The sequence below is a fragment of the Mastacembelus armatus genome, chromosome 5, assembly GCF_900324485.2.
Source record: "Mastacembelus armatus chromosome 5, fMasArm1.2, whole genome shotgun sequence".
Classification (NCBI taxonomy): domain Eukaryota; kingdom Metazoa; phylum Chordata; class Actinopteri; order Synbranchiformes; family Mastacembelidae; genus Mastacembelus; species Mastacembelus armatus.
The window spans coordinates 8,352,357-8,375,813 of record NC_046637.1 but is presented as its reverse complement, the minus strand read 5'-3'; the positions used below and the strand labels follow the sequence as shown (position 1 = coordinate 8,375,813).

The window sequence follows — 23,457 nt, the reverse complement described above, 5'->3', positions numbered from 1 at the left end:
TTTTTCCACAAAAGAAAAAATATATACTTGATTTATATGATTTTAGATGATAATGAGTAAATTCCATTACAAAGCAAATAAAGGTTTGTGAAAGAAGTATATAGGGCAGATATTATTCCAATCAGAGTATCCTAGATCTTAAAAGATCTGTGAAGGATATCAGCAAACATGTACCTCCCATTATGTAAATGTAAATTAGTGTGCACATTGACGTATAAGTATCCAAACCAATATACTGAACATTTTAACAGTACTTTATTAGCATTCTCTTGAACAACTCCACATTAGTATGACAGTTTATTGATAACAAAATAAACATAAAAGGCAGATAAATCATTTAGTGCAAAGACAATAAATGAAAACCACTGAGTGCAGATACATGGTGCATGACAATACTGCTAAGTAACTATACTGTCAGGCACCTCAGAACATCCAGGCCACCTTCTGTAGATCTCTTACCAGCCAAATCAGTGGTTCGCTTCAAGGGCAATGAAATGATCAACCATATTGGAATTGGGATGCCCAGGTAGTCAGTTCAAAATATACAGTAGCAAAAACACCTTTTCTCAACATGTTACTTTAGTGACTTATGCAAAATATTATGGTGACCAACAATTCTGAAGATTTCTGTTAAAGATGTCGCACACTCAAAATTGACCATTTTAGAATTAAACTATCCACCATGTACTTTCTGTTAAGACTTGGGTATTCCGATGAGCGGCATACTGTTGAAACCTATGCAGTTGCCATGACTGTGATCGAAGAGGACTGATTCGCATTGGAAATATTAATTCTGCCCATTCTCCTAATTTACTAAATGGCATGGGTTTAAATAAAGCTAAGGTAATGTTAAAAAACGTTGGGCACCATTAATTTGAAGGCTTGAGCACTTTTACTGAGCAACCCCCAGCAGGAGCGAGCAAAAATGCCAACCCAACAAACGTCTGTGATTTTTGCTCAACTAATGCAGTTAGTGTGAGCACAGTCCCCCATTGATGTTTGAGGCATTAAGTGAATGACTTACTAAACTATGTGAAGAATTTTAATCATCCACTCCAAAAAGACATGGCACAGAAAACATACCCAAGTCAGTTGTGGTCATGAAACAGACACATTTTTAAGGTTGTGCAATCAAACAATGGAGTGACCAGAAAGTTCTAAAACTGTTTTCAAATGATATTTGCCTTTTGGACTGTGAAAGCTGTTTTGACATACAAAATGAAATCTCAAGCAGGCCATCATCCATTTAGTTTGATTACACAAGGACCATTTTGATCCCATCAAAAATCCCAAACAAAATGTTTTGTTAAATGTAAAGAATTCTGAGAAATAATTATTTTCTGACTTAAAAGCCAGTCTTATTTAAAGATAGGAGTGGATAAAAATAAATAAAACCACTATAAAATGGTGACCTTCAAAAGTGTGTGACATGACCACTTCTCTATACAGCTTCACACATACCTACCTGTATATATTAAGAAACAGTAAATTATACAAAGAGAGGATTCTAATTGTCTATTTGGTCTCAGTCCGGGTGTCAGATAGCAAACAGATTGTGACCACACACTACATACACACACACACAGACACACTCTCACTGTACATTCACGTCAGCTCTCTTAATTGGCAGCAGATTCAAGTGTAGTGAGTCCACCAAGCTTTCAGCAATCTCTGTGAGCATAACTCAATATTAGATTATTGTTATACCAAATATAAATAAAACTTTATAACGACATTATCAGTAATAGTTCTTAGAAATACAGTCTCTTCATAACAGGATGGATTCTTCATTTCAAAACACCAGTAGCTGTAGATGTTATACTGGTGTATGCCCCTCAGCTGGGGCCTTTCTATATACAGCAGGATGTTTACACACATCCTAAAGACCAGACAGTGTTCCTGACTGCAGGGTCTGTGTTTTAATTAAAGGGGTTTTCGAAACCAACCCAACAGCTAAATTCAGTCAAGGACAGATAGGTTGCTGTGTAGGAGTAAAGGAGGAGCAGTTCAAGGGAATAAGTCCAGTTTGGGGGCCCACTCCAAGGCTGTGTTCACAACTGCGAGAGCTGCGGCTCCTAAAGCCACTGTCAAACCCATGACGGCCAGTCGAACAAACCGCCGAGCTGCTGAAGGCTGAGCCACTGCTACTACTGAGTTTGCTGCTGAGCCCTCCAGTGCAGACTGTTTTTGTCGGCGTCTGCGGCGTAGAACAGAGTCCGGCCGCTGTTGAGTGGATGCAAGTTCAAAATCTTTGAAGGTAGAGGTTGCCATGCTTTGGAGATAAAAGGAAAGATACAGAAACACCAAAAGAGACAGAAAATGAAGGGTTAATGAAAGAACAGTGAGTAACTGTTCAGAAGCAGAAAAAACTGAGATACTTATAGTGTGCGAATGCACAAGCAGAGAAATAAAAAGAAGATAAGAATTGTTGTGTAAAGGTAACGTGGTAAATTTAAGGAGTTCACTACCTTTCATGTGAGGCAGCCTCTTTAGCCAGTTCAGAAGGAGGAAACTGGACAAAGAGGTCTCCGGCTCGGCTGATGAGGGTCTCATATGGCAAGTCCTGGGGAATTTGTGACAACAGGTGATGAACCATCGCCATATCACATTCGCACTCCAACACCTCTTCCTCTCTGTACAGTACGATCTGCAACAACAGTACATATAAAACACATTAGCACATTTGTCAAAGAGCCAAAATAAGGAAAAAAAAAAAGAATCAGGGCTGACATGCCTGAGAAGAGCACCTTAGCCAATTGTACAGTATGCTGTGGTTTTTCAAAACTATTGTGATCTTTTTATACTGGGACAGTTAGCCATGTATTGTATAAGATTCAATATGGTATATCCATTTCTCCAAGGTATGGCAGAGCCTCATATAAATAGACAGTTATAGAAAAGATAAGTATTGAAGGATGATTATATAAGGGAACTCACCACAGCAGCAAAGTAGATGGGCATCAATGGATGGCAGGCCAAAAAGAAGTCATACAACCGCACAACATGGCGGAAGTCTGACAAGACGTGCCCAAACCAGGTGATCAGCCAACTGAGAGCGAAGACGGTGCCCACCTCAGCTCTACAAATCGACACAGAAGAGAGATCCTCTTACAACAGCAAACAGCACACAAAAGTGTTTTTTTTTTTTTTTGCCCACGTCAGCACGTAACAGGAAATGCTGATAAGCTATATAAAAGAAATGTCATGTTCATACTACATGATAAAGCTTTAGTGGATTTTTATTTTGCCAAGTTTCACTTACACCTAACTTATCATGGGAGAGAAAATCATTTTATTTGGCCTGTTGTTATTAAAATAGCATTGTAACAGACTGTCTTACTGTTGCATGAAGTCGTGCACCTCAGGGTTGACCTTCTCAATGATGGGCATCAAATAATTAAGAATATGTTTCGTGTTGTCCATGGTGGGATCCATGAAGTCCCTTAGAAAGAAGGTGAAACAGTGCTTTTAGTGTGCCCAATTGACCATGAGATAGTAACAAGTTGAGTTTGCTATAACTACCTGAGGTGATGTGTGGACAGCTTTTCTACAAGAGCAGTTGCGAGCCGCTCTCCCAGAACCAATAAGAAGGTGACAACAATGTCATGGTATCCTTGGTAGTAGTGCAGCTGGGGATTACGTTTCAGAACCCGAAGTATGATGTCAATGAGCTCTTCTTGAAGACCCTCCCTCTGCTCGTCTGGCATACCTGTAAACCCACAATACATTACAATATATACGCTTATTCACTTAATAATGCTTTCTGTACGTCTGCACTAGCAACCCAGTAAATATGAATACACCCAATAACAAATTTTCATAACTAAAGCTCCAATAGCATTCAATAGCATTTTATCAATTCTGAATCCACATCCTCCTAAAGTTATCAAAAATGCCAGCTTACTGATTTTAGCTATTTTACCAACTTGGAACCAGATCCAAAATTAAAGTAATAAGTGGTAATACAGTATACATGTTCTTTAGATATATATTAGTGTTCTACACAACAGAGCTCTACTCACCAGGTGGGAACCTCCGCAGTGACCGCTGGACATCCAGAAGCACCTGGTTGTAGTCCTTGTTATTCTCCCGGTCTACTGTTTCTGAGGAAGACATGTCACAGTCAGTGTTACCAAAACTAGTCAAGGGAGCATTTTCACCGGTTATGATTTTGTGTCCGTTCTTGGTTTACAGTGAGGTAAAGTTAGGTATGTTGGATGGCATGTAGTATATGTTACATATGAGTATGCATGTGTAGCTAAGACATTACCTGGTTCCTGATCCAGCACCTGAGGGGGGACGTTGAGAAGCCGAGGCCAGACTTGACAGCGTATCTCATCAGTCAGCAGTCCTCCCTCACTGATCGCCATTCTCCTCAGAGCTGCCACATCCACTGGACTCACGCTCAGGGCCTGGGAGATCTCCGCAGTTTTCCTCCTTCGTTTGCTGTCCCAGTCTGAGACACACGAACACCCAGTTTTACCCAGCCAGCCAGCCTGGGCTGGCTTTTACACTTTACATGCAGCGAATGACTGTGGTAAGCTAATGCTATTAGACACAGACATGTTTTCTTAGATTAAAAACGATCAGTAGACTGGCTTTATTGTTTAAATATCAGGAACACCCTGTATGACAGACTGAAGACACGACAGGTTTACCGTTAACGTTACCTTGTCTTCCATTCACAGGTGACGAGGCACCAACGCTTATTGATTTCTTCATTGTTGTCTCCGCCTCTTGACGTGTCCTTGTTAGATAACATTACTCGCCATCCTCCTTTGTTCGGCTAACCTCGATTTAGCTCTTCGTGGCTGCCAACTAGAAGCTAACGTTAGCTTAGCCGTCCAATTAGCAAACCTCATACAAACACGGCCCTGTGGTTGGTTAGCTGGTTATCAAGCTGACACTATGCTGCCCTGGTTGTGAAACCGCTGTTCGCACTAATTCAGCCATCGTTGTTCCGACTACTGACAAAACAGCGTTTAATCGGAGCGTGTTTACATATTTACATTGCCTGAAGAGACCAATAGGATACATCAGCTTTAACCACACTTCCTGCTCAGGCCGACCTGTGACGTCACGGTGATGGGAGGTGACAAGGAGGAGAAGGAGAAGGAGGATAACCTTCCTCACTGATTTAAAAAAAAAAAGAAAAAAGGATTATTATTTGCAGACTCAACCATTTAAATTGAGGGACAAATAAAACAGCTCTATTGAAACTGAATATTAATAATAAAAAATAAATAAAATTTAGAATAAATAAATTTAAAATAAATAAAACAAATGTCTTTAGTTTGCAGATCTATACTCAGACCTTTTACCATAAGTAAACATTTATGCATCTATCATCTATACCCACTTATTCCTATTTAGATTCACAGGGATCTGCTGGAGCCTATCCCAGCTCTCTTTGGGTGAAAGGCAGGGGTACAGCCTGGACAGGTCACCAGTCCATCACAGGGCTTGTAACAATTATTTTTATGATATTTTATGTGGTAGCCTAGTCATTATTACTGTCAGGTCTATTGTCTTGCTGTTGTTTATGAAGACTGCTGTTCATACTGCTGTCAGAGGTTTGATAAATGTGTATATTATTGTAGTTGTTGAGGCTATAACAAACGGCTGATTAGGTTCAGTTAAGTCAGTGACAAGGGCAATAGCCTATGTAGTGGCCTAGATGAAACAGTAGATAAACTGATTGCATTAATAGATGTGCACTGTGGATAAGTGTTTGCAGTTAATCTTTATGATAGATTTCACATGCACTTCCACTGGTCACATTAAAGGCAAAGTGTACAACTGTTAATCAGGGTAAATGACAAGTAACCTAACTTCTTGAATTGTAGCCTAATTATGACAGGTTCAGTGGAGTACTGGTTATTAATTGTACATTTTTGGACTACCGACATATTCAGGTGGTCCGTCAGAGCTTCTTCTCTTTGTTTAGCCTAATTATAGTGCCTGTATTGTAATAATGGCAGAGAATATAATAAAATTCAAAAATCAGTTAGTATGAAAAACAACAGCAGAAGTAAATATATGGAGGAGGATTTTTTTTTTCTACACTAAAATTTGGACATACAGAACTTGATGATAAACTATACTTGGAACGTCAAGATCAGACAGTAGCATCTCTTGTAAACGTAAGGAAACTTTAGAACACAATGTTGAGCTGCGGGAAAATCGAAACTGACAGAGACAGGCTAAAGAAATGGGAAAGGAAATGAATATTAGAAATAGGAGATGATCAATTACAAACACAAAGTGCTATATATGAATTTCTAAAAGAAACATCGAAATATAAGAACCCAGTAGGGTGATAGTATTACACACTCCGATACAGTAGGTGGCAGCAATGCACCTTAGAGTTGGTTTGTAGTCCACCACTAAAACAAAGAACAACAACTCGACAGTGACCTAATTAAAGACAAGTCACTCAGCCTACCTAAAGGACTGAGCAGAGGATCCGCTTTCAGATAGACTTCATTATTTATCCCACAGCAGGGAAATTCACTTGTTACAGCGATTAGAAGAACAGTTAGAAGTAAACAGTCATGCTGAATGAATGAACTAAGAACAAAAAAGCAGAATAACGTTAACGCTAAATTAAAAACACTCAAACGAAACGTTAAAAAAATAATTTATAGTTTCGCACATTCCCCGGTTTTAGCAACATAATACTTCCACTTTTTAATTTGACCCACTAAAATAATATGAATGAGGGCTTTTTTTTATTGTAATGGAGACATTTTGGGCATTCATATTTTCATATTCTAACTAAAATACCTCAGTACCTGCTTCTCAGCGATAGGCCTTCCTTCATAACAACACCGGAAATCCAGCAACCTGTCTCACACATACTGTAATCTGCTTGTGCCTGTTCAGAAGAAACGAAAACGAAAATGACGGAGCATTTAAGAAGCTGTTTCCTGAACTGAGCAGTCAGAGCATCCAAACAGCTCGGAGGTTTAGACAGATTGTACCGACGTAACAGCAAACAAGCCTACTTCTTTTCTTTGATATTACAGGGAGGTGGATTTCGGGGGGGAAGGTATGTTCTTTCTTTCAACTTTTATGTTACTTTTAAGCTCAGTCATTTGATACCTGTCCAAATTATTATTAAATATGAATAAGAAGATAATATTAAGAATAGCGAATACAGAAAGATAAAGCTTTCGACTAATAATTAAATATGATTAACTATAAGAAATGTATAGAATTATAGTGGAGTTTGGATATAAGAACACGAGCAGATAAAAGTCACTGGGCATTTCCTTGTTAGTTGGGTAAGTCATTTTTAAGCCTTTTAACTAGTTGGGCAAGTCTATTGTTAAGCCTTTGGATATTTCAGTTGATTCATGACAAGACATGTCTTGGTTTTAAAGATCTTGAGATTTCTGATGAAAAGAAACCTACACTCCCATGTAGATCCTGTGTGTGCCCGTTAGGGGGCTCACTCTTCATTTAGGCTAAATCATTGCAATTGCAAGCAAAACACAGGCTCATGCTTGGAATGCCATGTGCACTCAAATTCAAAATGTCACACATTAGTCTACTATGACAGTAAGAATAGTTTAAGTGTGCTCCTACTGGCACATGCACTCATATAGTACGTACTGCACATCACAGTTTAGTCTTGAGAATAAAGAGACAGGCAAGACAAATAGCTGCTTTGATTTTCTAAGAAGCAGTGAGATCATTCCTTCTTATCTGACTCCAATGCTACTGTGACCTTGCAAATCATACTGATAATGATGGGAGTAATGAGGGGGGTGACCATGAGTAGGAATGGATAATAGCCACTTCTCAGTAGTGAGACATTACTCGCAGCTGTTATGTTTTCTGTTTACAGGCTTATGCAGACACGTTTTCAGACTCTTGATTGACTGTGCTGAAATCTGTTGCTTTCATTGTGACTCTAATTTCTTGCCCCCCCAGAATTAATCTGTGTTACTAATCCAAATCTCAACAACTGCCACATGCGAGACCATGGAAAGACTGACTTTAACAACAGGGAGAAGAAAACCTAATAATGGTAATAATACAGCATAAGACTGCAATAAAGTATAGACTAAACCTTTGCATATAGCTAGCAACCAAGGTATTACTGTTCAGGGTCTCATTGTATGAATGTTTTCTCCCCAGATTCTGATACTGGCCAAAATGACAATGCCCACAGAGACAGAAGGAGAAAACAAAGAGGGGCCAACGGAGGCAAGGAAAAAGAACAAGAGGACAGGAGAAGAGAACAAGGAAAGAATGAAACAGATGGAGGAGGAAGTGGAGTGATGCATGGGAGAGGCAGAGGAGGAGGAGGAGGAGGAGGAAGAGGTGGAAGAGTTGGAGGAAGAGGAGGAGCAGCAGCAGCAGCAGCAGCAGCAGCAGCAGTAGGAGGCGCAGTAGCAGCAGTAGACAGAAGGAAAGGGGATGGAAGAGATGTGAGAAGAGGAGGCAGACCAAGAGGAGGAGCGAGAGGGGGCGGCGGAACTGGAGGGGAAGGTGCAGACAGACAGATAGGTGGATTACGACAAAATGGAGAGTCAAATGCAGTTGAAAGACAAAGAGCAAGGAGTGGGATTAGAGAAATGGGTGTAAGGACAGAAGGTCATGGTGTGGGTACAAAGGGAGCTAGAGGGGGTGAGAGAAGAGGGATTGAGGGAGACGGACAAGAGCGTAGTGGATGGGAATCAAATTCCACAGGCAGAGTCATGGCACCACAGGGCCGTGGTCTAGGCTATAAAACACTGGAAGAACTCTCTGGAAAAGACCCATCTGTAGTGGCCATCACACTGGCATCTAACCCTGCCCTACGTGATGTCCTGAATGAGGGAAAAATGAGGCAGGACCTTGTCAAACTCCTCTGTCTGGTGATTTGTAAAGCCTTAAAATCACGGACAGAGATAGCCACTGTGCAATACCTGGCTGGAATTGTGAAAGATTCAAGTTTTTTTCGCACAATCCTCCCCCATTATCTAGTGGGTATGGTGACAGAGTCCAACCCTGCCCGCAGGGCACAGTATCCACAGCAACTGGAAAACATCCTGGCTATTATCTCAAAGGTAAATACAGAAAGGAAGCAATGGGACAGTCCTTTAGTAAATTCAGCTAAACAGTACATGATCTAATACATAAAAGGACACAGTGACACTGTCTGAACTAAAATAAGCAAACTCATATGAGTAGCCTTTGATAGTGATAAATAGCAAAAACAGAACTCTGTTTTTTAAGCAAGTGAAAAGTTCTGTGCAATTAAATATGTAAATATGTATGTTCTGTAATTGAAGTATATTCAATCATTTTCACGCTGTAACTTCAAATGAAGTTAAACAAAATCTACAAATAACTATGGGAAAAATTTCCTCAAAAGCCTTGGGAAACAGATCTACACAACCAAATAAGCAACAGCCAATGTTTGGTTATTATTTATTACATATTTATAGATCACAAACATTGACTCTTTCTAGCTAAGCCCACACTTTCAAATGACAAAAGCACAAATGCAGAAATTTCTCACATGTTATAAACAACACGGTTAAATCTTACAGAAAACTTTGCATTTTTCTAAAACTGTGATAAGATACTGATGATTTATGCTTATTAGGTGCTCAATAGCTATCCTAAGAGCTCAGTCCAGTCAGTACATCTGGTTCTGACGCTACTCCAAGCCTCCATCAACACCCTGAGGGCATCAGGAGTGAACATCCAGCCACAGATTGAGGATTCATGTGAGAATCTCCAGACCCTGGTCCAGCACTTCCAGGAGAGATCCAGAGAAGGTACCCTGCGATCAGACAGGGACACCTATGCCCTCTTACCCACTGAAGGTAATAATACACACCATAGTATATATTTTAAAACATTTTGATACACTGCTGTCAAGCCAACACAGCATAATTTGCCAGGAAATCTTTGGGAAATTTTAGAGATATGTAAGAAACATAAACTCTGGCTGTTTCTGACCCAGGTGAAGAAGAGTATGAAGATTTTAGGGACATACCCATCTACCCAACTCCTGAGGAGTTCCGACAGGACCACAGGCCCTTCCTTAGACCCAACCTTACCTCTCAGCGCTATACAAGCACCCATCTCTACCTTGACACACATTTCCGTTTGCTGAGAGAGGACTTTGTGCGACCCCTCCGCGAGGGAATCCAGGAGTTGCTTTGGAACCAGATGGGCATGGGAAAGAGTGATAAGCCACTGAGGACAAAGCGCTTTGATGATATCCGAATATATTTTGACACACGACTACTGATGCCCAAGTGCACACATACTGGTCTTGCCTACATAGTCAAGTTTAACGTTCAGCCACTTAAGGTTAGCCCAAGTATCATTTAAGAGGCTTGTTTATTTCTGAAATGACATTTGACTATGCAATCTGTGACACAGACATGTTACAGCATACACTGGATATCTGCTATTTAGATGGCAAATATAAAGACGTCCATTAACATCTACATCAATAATACTTCCTCTACCCTCTCTCCAGTTTGTGCGCTGGCAGAACTCCAAGAGGCTGCTCTATGGTTCTCTGGTTTGCCTATCCTCTGATAATTTTGAGAGCTTCCTGTTTGCTACAGTGTCAGATCGGGATCCCACAGAGCTGCAGAAGGGGCAGGTCCAGATTACTTTTACTGAAGAAAGCAGATTCAAATTGGCCCAAGTTCAGGTGGGAAAGTACATTTCATGCAACAGATCTTTATAAGGACATAACACATGCAGTTATTAAGCATCTGATTTCAGCTACTTAATCTACAATAGCTGTAATGTACCTTAGGTATGCAGTTTATTAGGTACATATAGACAAAATACTGTACTGAGAGGCTTCTATTGTTTAGTCTGCTCTCCCTAAAAGGAATGGAATGGACAAAATATGAATATACATATAAGTTAACTCTTCTCATGTCAAAAATCACCATAAACTTGTTCAAAAATAACTACAGTAATAACACTTCTCTAAAGCTTGGACAAAACTGAATATTTTAACCTTAATGAATATAGGAATCACTCTAGGCTAGTTGTTTTAAGTTGCATTAGATTTGGTAGGTGTATTTAAAAATGGACAGAGGGTATATGGATTCAGTCCTGTGAATTCCTGCATGGTTGCTGTGTTAGTTTCCTGGTTTTACATGTAAGGATGCTGAAAGATTGGTTATTTTTTAAGTATTTTATTTGTAAGGAACCAGTTTTATTAAATGCAACCATTACCATTTGTGTTGTAACAGTGTTAGACTAAAGCTCATTGTCATCTGCAGTCATTTGATTTCATTGAAACATACAGTATGCACAGCGATAGAACACCACAAAACAAACTACACAAACAAGACAAGAAACCAGAACTAAATTGACTTTCTCCCACAGAAGGATCAGGTGTTTCTGATGGTTGAGACCACAGCCTACTTTGAGGCCTATCGGTATGTCCTTGAGGGCCTACAGGATCAGAGTGAGGACGACCTGCCCTTTCAGAGGTATGTGTTTGTATGTGATTGTGTGCTGTGAGAAAGTTCCAGATTTTGCTGTCAAGGTCATAGATAAGACATAATCCCACCGCACTTTTGAAACAAGTTCAAATTTTCAAAGGACAGCAGGGTGGAGAAATAATACAAAGCAAGGTCAACAATCACACTCTTAACTGGCTTGAGTTAATTAAATCGCCATGGTATTCCCAAAAAGCTACCACGCATGGATGAGTTCAAAGGCGCTGTTATTGTCTACAGTCCCATGCCCTTCACAGATACCACAAAGAAATGATTATATGAGGCATTTTGTTGGCCAGCTGTCTCTTCAGACCTTTCTCTTGCGACTTACTAAATGAAACATCATTTATTAAAGCATGTTTCTTTCAAAACTGCACATATGTGTGTGTGTGTGTACAATAATATATATTATTTGCACATATATATGTGTGTGTGTGTGTGTGTGTGTGTGTGTGTGTATATGTATGCATGTATACATGTATACACACACACACACGGTTCTTTGTCCATCTGTCACTTTACTTTTTCAATTGAAACCTTAAATCTATGGGCAATAAAATTCACCCTTGTTCACGTCAGTACAGGCAAAGGGTTTGCCACTAAAGCCTTACTTGGTCTAGTATGACCAGTAGGCAATGATGACTAACTTTAAAATGTATTAGGGAACTTTAGATAGTTATTGCTGTGTAATTAACTTTATTAAATGACTCCAGCAATATAGTGACTCTCCACTACATTTGCTAATGTTGCACTATATTATCATTATCAAGTAAATGCCACTCTGCAAAAATTTCAGACTCATCATTTTATGTTTATTGCATTGGGTTTTACTGTGAGCATTTGATAGCGCTCTATTAAGGAAAGCTTCTTTTGATGAAATAACATATTAGCAATAATGTGTTAATATCTACATTCCCATTGTAAACAGGTAATACAAACTAAAAATGTCACCCTGTTCTTAATGCTTCTAGATACATTGTAGAATGCAGCACAGATGTGCACCCTCCAGCTTACCTGCAAAGATGTGATTTATATAGCCTGTCGTCCATTGCTGAGCCTGAATATAAGCAGAGAGCACAGCAGTTTCACTGCCTGAATGCAGAGGAGTGGCCAAGAATGGAGGAGCTGGGACTGGATGAGTCTCAGATGAAAGCCTTCCAGCTGGCCATCACAAAGGAGCTGGCTATCATTCAGGGACCTCCTGGCACTGGCAAGACATTTAAAGACATTTTTGGACAAGTGACTTAATTAATTTTCAAATGAAACATATAGTGTATTTTACATATTTGCAAAATAACAAATTACAAAAAATTGTAGGGTTAAAATTTCCTCCTAAAATCAAACTATTGTGCTTCTTCCACTTTCTTAGGAAAAACATATGTTGGCCTTAAGATTGCTCAGGCTCTGTTGACCAATCAGAGTCTGAGGAAAGGTGCAAATGACATTGGTCCAATGCTGGTAGTGTGTTACACCAACCATGCTCTGGATCAGTTTCTTGAGGGTAAGTATTGACACCAATTCTAATAATGCCAGATGTAGTTTATATGTTGAGGGAGTTACTTGGAAAATGATTTTAAAAACACAGTCAGGTATTGTGTCAGAAAAAGGAATGCATATTTTCCCAATACAAATAATTTATTACAAGTGTTTTTGTTTAGAAGCTGAAATATTCACAAATACATTCAACATGTATTTCAAATCTTATTGAATATTTTTTTCTTAGCAAACTCCTGCTCTGTTCCCCGGAACAGGTGATGGAAGACAGTTGAGACTTCTGTTTTACGGGATGTGTTGTGCATTTGTTCTGCCTCTGTATCTGAAGGTATTCATACATTTCTGCGAAGTGGCATAGTAAGAGTAGGAGGCCGCAGCAACAGTGAGATCCTCAAGCGTTTCAATCTCAGGGAGCTGACCCACTCAGAACACTTCAGACGTACGCTTCCGGGTCACTTGCGTCTTGCATATAATGAGGCGAGTTCATGCTGCTTGACCCATATTGTGACTGTGTTATAACTTTACTTGTTTCAAGTTGCTCTGCACTTTTTTTGTATTGCATATACAGTATATGAAAGGTATATTATGAAATGCTTCCTAATGATTTTGTAATTTTTATTAAAAGTTTTAAGTTTATCATATCAATATTGTGTTTTGTACCTTATCTTTTTGTTCTATCATATGCTTTTCACTGTACTCAGCTCTACAAGTTGCAGTATATCACACATTCTTGTGTAATTTCTCCATCACCTGTTTTACAGATTTACAAGCAGCTCAATGAGGAGGAGGCAGAGATCCAGCAGCAGGTTGTGCAGCTGCAGTGTTCTCTAAAAGGCATCCTTCGTGAAAGCTTCTTAAGGAAGTTCATTTCAGAAGGGCACTGGGACAGTCTGCATATACCACCTGTGAGTATTACTGAATAAATAATAAATATAATATATATATGGTAAGAAGAACAGAAAACATTGAAAACTCGTGAGTTCATGTTTATGAAACATTTGTAGACACAGGATGGTTTTGACATTTGGAATGAGAAGTCAAGCCTGATGATGGAGTGGCTGGGTTTGGGTTCCACCTTCTTCCTGCAGAGGGAGACAGAGGATGCGAACGAAAATCAAGGTAAACTTTTCATGTTCACCTTTGTAGCAATATAGGAGGATCTGATAATTGGTTTCTTTTCACTGATACTGTATAAATATCACTTCAAAATAACTGCAGTGGTCTGATTAGAAACAATTAACAGCACATTTATCCATAATGTTAGCAAACAACAAATAACAAAAATTAATCTTCATTGTAATCTAACACATTTTCGTACAGGAATAATAACAGAACATCAAGTGTTGCGTTTGTAAAGTTGTTTCACAGTCACTGTGTGAGGATGCTGTGAAAATGTAATTGACTGACTAGGTCATTTCATTACATTATTAAAGAAGTAATGAATTTAAATTAAGTCTAGTGATATGAGTAGTTAAGAAAATTATTGAATGTGTTCTAAAAGGTCTGAACTTAGTCCCTACAAAATGTAAGGTAGTGTAAATTAAATACAGCACTGCAATACTATCAATTTGAGCCATTTGCTAAGCTTTGGAGGGCCAAACGTGAAACAGGCTGTTGCTTCCAAAATGGTGGCAGATTGGATTTTAATAACAGATGTAACCTGTCATAGTAAGGCGCCCACTAGAGTTGATTAAAGTAAATACTTAGGGCAATAAAAGTCTGTTTTTTCAGGGTTAACTCTTCTTTTTTTTAGCCTGTTTTCTGTTTTTTAGCCTGTTTTCTGGAATGTACCCAGGTTAGGAGTTATGTGTTGTATTTTAATGCCTCATTTTACCGATGAGTAAAAATGGCATATTTTCATTCCCATTCCAAAATAGTTTGTATGAACACTAGCCACACATTGCTGCACAATTTCAGCAATCTCCAAGCCAGAAGGAATGAATATTTAAGAGCTCAGAAAAGAGCGAAAATAATCATGAAATTCAAAAGTCTAAAATGTTCCTGCAGCAGGATTTTGTAGCTATGCAATAGTAAATAATCTAACACTCAAATCAGTTCGACCATTTCAACTACAGAAGACTACATAAGCCATAAAGACCTACCATTTGTCATGAAATGCACAGTGCCTACCATATGTTAAATGTATACTGATATTGTCTGCCCCCTCACTAAGTTCTGTTATCCTTCTGTTTGTGAGGACCTTTGTCTTTAATATGCTTCATGTAACATTAAAAGGTTTAAATAATAATAAAAAAAGCATATTTACTGTACTGGGTGAATTAAATCATTCTTATGCAAATTCTTACTGTACTGTTAGATATAGCAGCAGAGACAGCAAGAGGACAGGAAGAAGAGGACCTCATTGAAATAGCAGAGGAGGCAGATCTGATCCAGGCAGACCGCATAATTGAAGACAACATGGGTCCCAAAGGTGGTAGAAATCGCAGAAAGAAAGAAGACTGCAACATCAGAGCAATAGAAGAGATGATGCTGGCTATGAACCTGAATCAAGATGAAATGCAGGCTGAGCAGAGAAAGGGAAAGTGGGAGGTAAAATTAAGAGGAAATTTTTCATGTGGAGATTGTAATAGGTTTAACATTTCACGAGTTTAACATTTTTGCAATTTCTGTTCCATCACACATTAATTTTCGACAATAATGGACTGGTGTAGATGTATGCACATTCTTAAAGTGAATCTAAGGGCTTGCCAAAACAATATATCTTCACAGGTGCTGCAGTGTACATAAGTACCCTGTATAATCCTGTTTTAAACAGTTATAGTTACATTTGATGTTTCTTAGCATAGAGCATCACTTAGGTGGTTTGCTATGAAATGTGTTAAAAAAACACGTTTTCACAACGAGACGTATGAAGAGCTGATCTTTATAATTTATAACATTCATTCGTTAAGTACATGTTTACTTGTTTGCAATATTCCCCGCCATCATTGGCACACTACTTCATCTCTTGGCACGTTATTGACACCAACTGTCAGTCAGTGGAATAGACTGAGGCCATTCTGTGTGTCATGTCACCTTCTCGCACACAGTGCAAACAGCCATTGATTAAGGAAAAAAAAAACATTGCTCTATGGCACTGCTAGTGATCACATACTCCTAAGGGGCCCTTTAATTAAATCTACAAAGGAAACAGATGACCTTCTTTAAGGGCTACTTTAGCAACAGAAGCCTCTTGGTCGTAAATACTCATGACATGTTTGGAATGCTGTTTTGAAAAGCTTGTAGCTTGCATACCCTGTCACAAATGTGCTAAACATCGGACGTTTTTCTCCACTTTTCTTCCTCATCTGCTGCTCTTAGTTCACCCATTATACTCCGGCTTATAACTAGCATGCTCTATGAACAGAGGATCTGAAGTTTTGAGTTTTACCCTGTAGTGATCTCTACAGATCCCAAAGGAGCAGAAGAAAAAGATGAAGAAGAAAATCGCAAAAGAGTTAGAGAAGAGCTCGGCAATGACTGAAGAGGAGGAAAATAACATTCTCAATGTTTGGACCCTCAGTCTCCCAGACAGATGGCGACTCTATCGGTACATCTGTCCCTGTGTTTTGCTTCTCTTTCCCTTGTTCACTCACTACAGTATGCATCTCCTTTTTCAACTCTTCCATACTATCACCTCTCCTAGTACCTTTCTTACATTTTTGCCCTCTTGTGCCTTCATATTTTTTCATTTTTTACTTCTCCTTCACTCTTCTCATCCATCAAGCAACCTCAGTCTGGTAGAAATAGTCTATACCCAGTGCGTATAATTAAGTCAAGTAATCACCACTAAAATGTATCCCAGTGGATCATCTTACCTCAGAGAGCCATGTTGCTGTAAGGAGTCATATTTACATAGTTTTAATAAACATTTAAACTAACAAATAGGGAGGTTTCCTTCCAAGGCAAATATGTCTTATGTCTAATTGGTTGTCTATACTTACAGTAATATTGGCATTATATATATTTTTTTTTACCTCTGACCTCTGATTAGACTTCCAGATGTAGAGAAAATTAATAGGCTCAGGCTTTAATATAATTGACTTTTTGACTGTGTTTTGCTATTATTAATTTAATCATGTCTGCAGGTTGTGGGTGGCACGCTACAGGGTGGAGCTTCGCACCAGAGCCCTGGAATCTCAACAGGCCTATCAGAGTGCAGCGGACAGACTGGCTGATGTAAAACGACAAGAGAGCCTCTGTCTCCTTAAGAAAGCCACGGTACAGAACATTTGAAATATTTCATTGAATCATTTTAAATTGCTTTATAGTAGATTTAGGTTTAGTCAAATGATCTAACAGCAAAACTTATAAATAATAAATTAAAAGAAATTAAAAATGAATAAAGAATATTAAAAATACCCAAATTCTGATGTGAGCTCATGCATTGATGTACTATTAGATATCGAGAAGGAAGTTATGGATTGTTAACAGATTCACATAAGTTTTGAACTCAGTATGGGGTTCAGATATTGCAGTTTACACTTGAACAGTTGAACTATATAGAGTATAGTGGTACATGCAGAAAGTTGCGATTGTTTGTTGTTGGTTTTGAGAAACAAATTTTTGATGTTTCTGCTTTTACTCCATTACCATTAGAGTAAAGGTCAGTGGCATTTTATTGGTAAATTACAATTTATGAACGCACTGGCAAAGTGCCATTCTAAATACATGACCTAGTCATGCCACATAACCAGTGGACCTTTATTCCTCTAGAATAACTCTTGACTAGAAAATACTGAAGGCTTTTCACATTAGCATCCATGGACTAATAACACTATTATATAGACTGAGGATAATGACTGTTCAAATTAGCAATACTGTATTTGTAAGGACAGGCTGAAATATAACTTGAAGTGGTAATACAATTAATCATAAAAACATTAGAGGTGAAAATCTAGTACTATGGGTAAATTAACATATATCCTGTGCAAAAGGTTATTGGCATGACAACAACAGGAGCAGCGAAGTTCCGTACAGCTCTGCAGGAAGTGCGTCCAAGTCTGGTGATTGTAGAAGAGGCTGCCGAGGTTCTTGAGGCTCATACTATCACCACACTGAGCCAGGCCTGCCAACACCTCATCCTTATAGGAGACCACCAGCAGGTAAGAAAAATTAGGCAAGTTTTCCATTACAGTTTCCTAAACCCTTGGGAGGACTGCATTCATTAAACTCTATTTTAATAAGCCAACATTCTTTGACTAAGATGACCTCATTGAGATGCCTACAAGAAAATTTAAAAGACAACCTGTCATGAGGGATTTTGTGTGGGTGCGTGTGTGTGTTGTCTTGACGGAAAAGAATGTTGGGTTAAAAAATACATATAAAACATACCCGAGTTATAGGAGGAATGAGTGACATGGACTATTTCAACTTGTCAGGGCCTACCAAGAACATATGGCCAGACAGCCTGTTTAGAAATCTGTGGTATGGTATCACAACTATACACAGTTCACACATCTCAATATTCTATCCTGGTGTTTTCTTGCTGTGTGATCTAATATTTTCTTGTTTTAGTTTGTTTATGCATAAATTTATGCATGTACAAACAAACCAGACCTCCTTACAGAAGTACTGAAAGTAAAAGTTTAGGCAAGGAAGTTCACATAGAGTTCGACTTGAAATTTACTTTTATTGTACCCAGACTTTGAAATCAATGGCTATTTTTATATATCAAGTGCAATTTAAGCTACTCAACAATTACATTAGTTAAAAAAAAAAAAGGTATTTTATGGGTTTAAAGGCATTAGATAGTATTAATTTTGACTTAAAGAAAAAGTGTTCAGAGCTTTGTTTTCATGGAACCCAAACTTGAATCTGTGCATATAATGGAGGTGGATGGATCACACGTACCAAGTAAAATAAGCTTTGGCATTGTTATGCTGTTCATTAATCACAGGTTTTGTGTTGAATTGAACACAACACAATGCTTCACATTTATACTAGAATGTTTCTTGCCTCCCCCACACCCCTCCCACATACATGTACAATCACACTCTGTCCTCTAGCTAAATTTGATTTGCACACAGACACATGCACACACAAACAGGCAAATCAGTAAAAAAAAAAACAAACAAAATTAACAGGACAGCAAAAGAAAGTTACAGTGCATTATACATCCTGTAGTTATATTAAGTCAATGTAGGACCAAACCAAAAGCAGAGTTTTGTTTATACCTTCTAGGATTGCTACTATTGAGGCAGTTGCTTCTCAATGTGTCTGTGTACATGTTAGCTATAATTTATAAAACTGTCTGAGCACCTTAAACAAGTGACCATGACAGTCATCCCATATGTGCTTAGAGTCTAGGGTTTTTTTTTTTTTTTTTTAGAAGTGTAGTACCGAAAATATTCCAAGTAAACTTTATCCCTGGATGGAAAAAGGGTAAAAGCTATAAATAGTTGCAATTTCTGGTGTCAGGTAAACAAATGCAAACTCATCTCTAAACATTAAAAAAAGGTTTGACAAAACCTATAAAAAAAATGCCATATTGCTCACTAAAGCACACTTCTGCTATTAAGGCACAAAATGACCAGGATCTCAGTTTGTACATTTTTTTTGTGTTAACAATAATAAATAGAAACAAATCCAATTAGGGTGTATGATAAACATGTGATTTCTCCTTTAGCTGCGCCCCAGTGCCACAGTATATGACCTTGCTAAGAACTTCAGCCTGGAGATGTCCATGTTTGAGCGGCTGGTGAACATGGGACTTCCTTTTGTCAGGCTCGACTACCAGGTGTTTTTTCTATATCCATTCATTTTAATTTTGCCGAAATTGCCAAATCTATCTTTCTATCTTTATTTATCTATAAAATGTAGACATTTTTAGATTATGCAGTTAAAGATAAGTAAAATACATAGGTTTAGGTTTGGGAGCCTCCGTATGTTTATGTGGTTTTCTGTGTTTGTTTTGTTCTTTGTTCTTTAGCATCGTATGAGGCCAGACATTGCCCGTCTTCTGACCCCACACATCTACTCAGAACTAGAAAACCACCCCTCTGTGCTGGACTATGACAGCATCAAGGTGTATATTGTATTTGCTCTCCTGCTGTGTCTCCTGCTTGTTTTTCTTAGCAGTGGATATCTGTTTATTCTTCTGCATGGGTAAAAATCATCTGCAATAGTCTGTTAGACTGAGACTAAATGTGTTGTGACTCAAAGTCAGGCAATTAATATAAGATAAAGAATACTGAATTCTAAGTAATATGATAAATATCAAAGAGTAACATAGAATCTGTTTTCATTATTTGCTGTCTTACAGGGCCTTAAAACCGATTTATTCTTTGTGGAGCACAACTACCCGGAAGAAGAGATCAAAGATGGGAAGAGCCATCAGAACCAACATGAGGCGATGTTTGTAGTTGCTCTTTGCCGCTATCTTCTCTTACAGGATTACAAACCAGAGCAAATTACCATTCTCACAACCTATACTGGCCAGCTCCACTGTCTGCACAAACATATGCCTGCCAGCGAGTTTACGGGGGTCAAAGTGCATGTAGTGGACAAGTACCAGGGAGAAGAGAATGACATTGTCTTGTTGTCTCTTGTCCGCAGCAACATGCAGGGTAAAGTTGGCTTTTTGAATATCTCCAATCGTGTCTGTGTAGCCTTGTCTCGTGCCAAGAAAGGTCTCTACTGTATTGGCAACAGTACAATGCTGAGTCAAGTCAAACTGTGGAGCAACATCTTCCACACTTTGAGAGAGAAGGGCCAGATTGGAAAGGAGCTGACCTTGTGCTGTCAGAATCATCCAGATCGACAGGTAAAAGCATCTCGTGCCGACGACTTCAAACAAGCTCCCGAGGGGGGCTGTACACAGCCATGCAAGTTTCGTTTGGATTGTGGCCATGTGTGCACAAGAGTCTGTCACCCCTATGACCCTGAGCACAAGAAGTACAAGTGTAGCAAGCCATGCCAGAAGGTTTTATGTCATCTAGAACACAGGTGCACACTTGTGTGTCACAGAGAATGCCCAAAGAAATGTCCAGAGAAGATTGAGAAGATCATTCCCCAGTGTGAGCACACACAGATGGTTCCTTGCCATCAGGACCCAAGTACATTTGTATGCCAAATGCCTTGCCAGAAAACGCTCAGCTGTGGACATCCATGTGATTCAGTCTGCGGAAAAACATGTACCAGTAATTGCAAGGTAAAGGTCACCTTAAAGCTAAGGTGTGGCCACAGTCAGCAAGATGCTTGCTTTTATAAAACACAGATTGAGCAGGTTGGATGTAGGACCCCATGTGAGCATCAGCTAGCATGTGGCCATACCTGTCGTGGTAACTGTGGCAAATGTCATCAGGGACGCTTCCATGTCCCATGTTCTCACGAGTGTACACGTCTCCTGATATGCTCTCACAAATGTAGGGAGCCGTGCACTCGCAATTGCCCCCCTTGTCAGAAACCTTGTGAGAATTGCTGCACCCACAGTAAGTGTATGAAACCATGCGGACAGCCCTGTACTCCATGCAAGGAACCTTGCACCTGGCAGTGCCCTCACCAAAGGTGTAGTAAGCTTTGCTATGAGCCATGTGATCGTCCACCATGCAATGAGCCCTGTCCAAAGACCCTGACTTGTGGCCATCCATGCATAGGTCTCTGTGGAGACAAATGCCCAAGCAAATGTCGCATCTGCAATCCCGATGAGGTCACAGAAATTTTCTTTGGCACTGAGGATGACCCTGAGGCTTCTTTTATTCAGCTAGAGGACTGTGGACACATCGTAGAATACACAGCCATGGATATGTACATGGGTGTGGATGACAATCAGCAGCTAAATGAAGAAAAGCAGGTGGCTATAAAACTAAAGGAATGTCCCAAGTGTCGAACTCCAATCCGCAAGAATCTTCGCTATGGATCTCAAATTAATCGCAGTCTGGCTGAGATAGAGATGGTAAAAGAAAAGATAAATGGACATCAGGCTGACCTTGAAGACCAGAGAAAAGCTCTTCAAAAACAGTGGAGGGAAAACCTTGACATCTGTGACATGACTCAGCACAAAGAGTATATGGAAATGAATGACAGACTGAAGGAGCGCTATCTCACATCAAATGATCTGTGGGTTCTGGAAAACAAAATGCATTTCCTGCTAAGAGTTGAAAAGCTACTGAAGTTAAAAAAACAAATGTGTTTCTTACATGGCTACCGCTTTAGGAGGAATGTTGAAGTGTTTGTGCAGTGCCTCACTTGCAACCACCAAAAGTTCACAGACCAACAGGCCTTTGATTTGCAGCAAGAGCTACAGAGACTCACCTTCTTGGCTCAACTCAATGTCCGTTGCAACATGGCAGACAAAAGAGGGCAAAGTGACAAAATTCAATCAGAGGTAGAAAAACTAAGAAATGTTCTGGAAAAGTCTGGCCAGTTCACTGAGCAAGATCAACACAGAGTGAAAGAAACCATGAAGGAGCTAGATGTCAAACTTCCACTTAGTGGCTTGGGGATCGATGAGGATGAGAGGAAGATGATTGTCTCAGCTATGAACATGCGACCTGGACACTGGCACAAATGCCCTAATGGCCATGTCTATGTTATAACAGAGTGTGGAGGGGCCATGGAGAGTCGGAACTGCCCTGATTGTGATGCTATTATTGGTGGGGGCAATCACAGATTGGCCGGCGGTAACCAAGTTGCCACAGAGATGGATGGGGCACAGCACTCTGCGTGGTCTGAAGCCAACAACCTTGGAAACTTTGATCAGTTTCAGTTGTGAAAGCCATCATAGCAAAGTCTGTCATCACATTTACTTTTACAGTCCCATGTGTCGGTTGCAAAACCTGTGAGTGGCAACAAGTTATGGTTTTACTTTAATTAATTCAGGACTAGGTGGAATCTCCAAAAGACTACTATGAGATAATCTATATAGTGTGAGATGGATGGGACAGAGCCCTTTGCTTGAGGTCATAATCTTGGTGTGTGTGATGAACTTTGAAACCTTTTTTTTTTTTTTTTGTAATGCAGATTACCAATACTGTATCAACAAACAGCTACTTTACTACTTTCTGTTTTAAAATTATGTCACACAATATAATTACTTCCAGATTTTTTTAAAAAAAGTTTAAAATTTCAAACTCTGACTTTTTAATAGTCACAAAGTTGTGGTTTATGCAAAACGTACAACATGTTCTTAACAATAGAGGGCAGTAATCTACCGTTAAAGTACATATAGAAAGATGACTTGATTGTTATCATGCTTTCAACTTGCTCATAATTAAACAACTGGATCTCTAAGAACAATCTGTTTATTCATTTCACACATTTGCCTTCAAATAGCCTTTTTCTGAAAATGTGTGTTGGGTTTACACTGTACAGGTATGTTTGTGTGAGCTTTCATATGCCGAGCTCTGCCGAGAGATTTACATGTTTATGCTGCTATTAAAAATGCAAAGGCAAAAAAGCTAATGTTAAACATGTATATAACGAGTATAAGGGAATAACCAATATAATAATATTGTTAGAGTTCCCGTTCTGCAAAAATATTAAC

General features: G+C 39.1%; 2 protein-coding genes across 2 annotated transcripts; one reads left to right on the top strand and one right to left on the bottom strand.

Annotated features, from left to right (window-relative positions):
- Nucleotides 1-240: 240 nt before the first annotated feature.
- Nucleotides 241-5,077, bottom strand: tbc1d20 (TBC1 domain family, member 20). The gene is made up of 8 exons (XM_026305959.1): nt 4,671-5,077; nt 4,271-4,456; nt 4,023-4,103; nt 3,523-3,709; nt 3,341-3,442; nt 2,938-3,079; nt 2,469-2,647; nt 241-2,272 (listed from the first exon to the last, which is right to left on the bottom strand). The coding sequence occupies exons 1-8, from the start codon at nt 4,720-4,722 to the stop codon at nt 2,008-2,010; spliced, it is 1,194 nt and encodes a 397-aa protein (XP_026161744.1). The 5' UTR covers nt 4,723-5,077; the 3' UTR covers nt 241-2,007.
- Nucleotides 5,078-6,893: 1,816 nt separating this feature from the next.
- znfx1 (zinc finger, NFX1-type containing 1) lies at nt 6,894-23,018 on the top strand. The gene is made up of 19 exons (XM_026306171.1): nt 6,894-7,051; nt 7,939-8,035; nt 8,146-9,059; nt 9,602-9,824; nt 9,965-10,317; nt 10,490-10,669; nt 11,362-11,468; nt 12,449-12,687; nt 12,847-12,978; nt 13,300-13,448; nt 13,733-13,876; nt 13,976-14,090; nt 15,289-15,521; nt 16,382-16,521; nt 17,060-17,192; nt 17,909-18,076; nt 19,600-19,710; nt 19,903-19,998; nt 20,236-23,018. The coding sequence occupies exons 2-19, from the start codon at nt 7,990-7,992 to the stop codon at nt 22,684-22,686; spliced, it is 5,934 nt and encodes a 1,977-aa protein (XP_026161956.1). The 5' UTR covers nt 6,894-7,051; nt 7,939-7,989; the 3' UTR covers nt 22,687-23,018.
- The last annotated feature ends 439 nt before the right edge of the window (nt 23,019-23,457 follow it).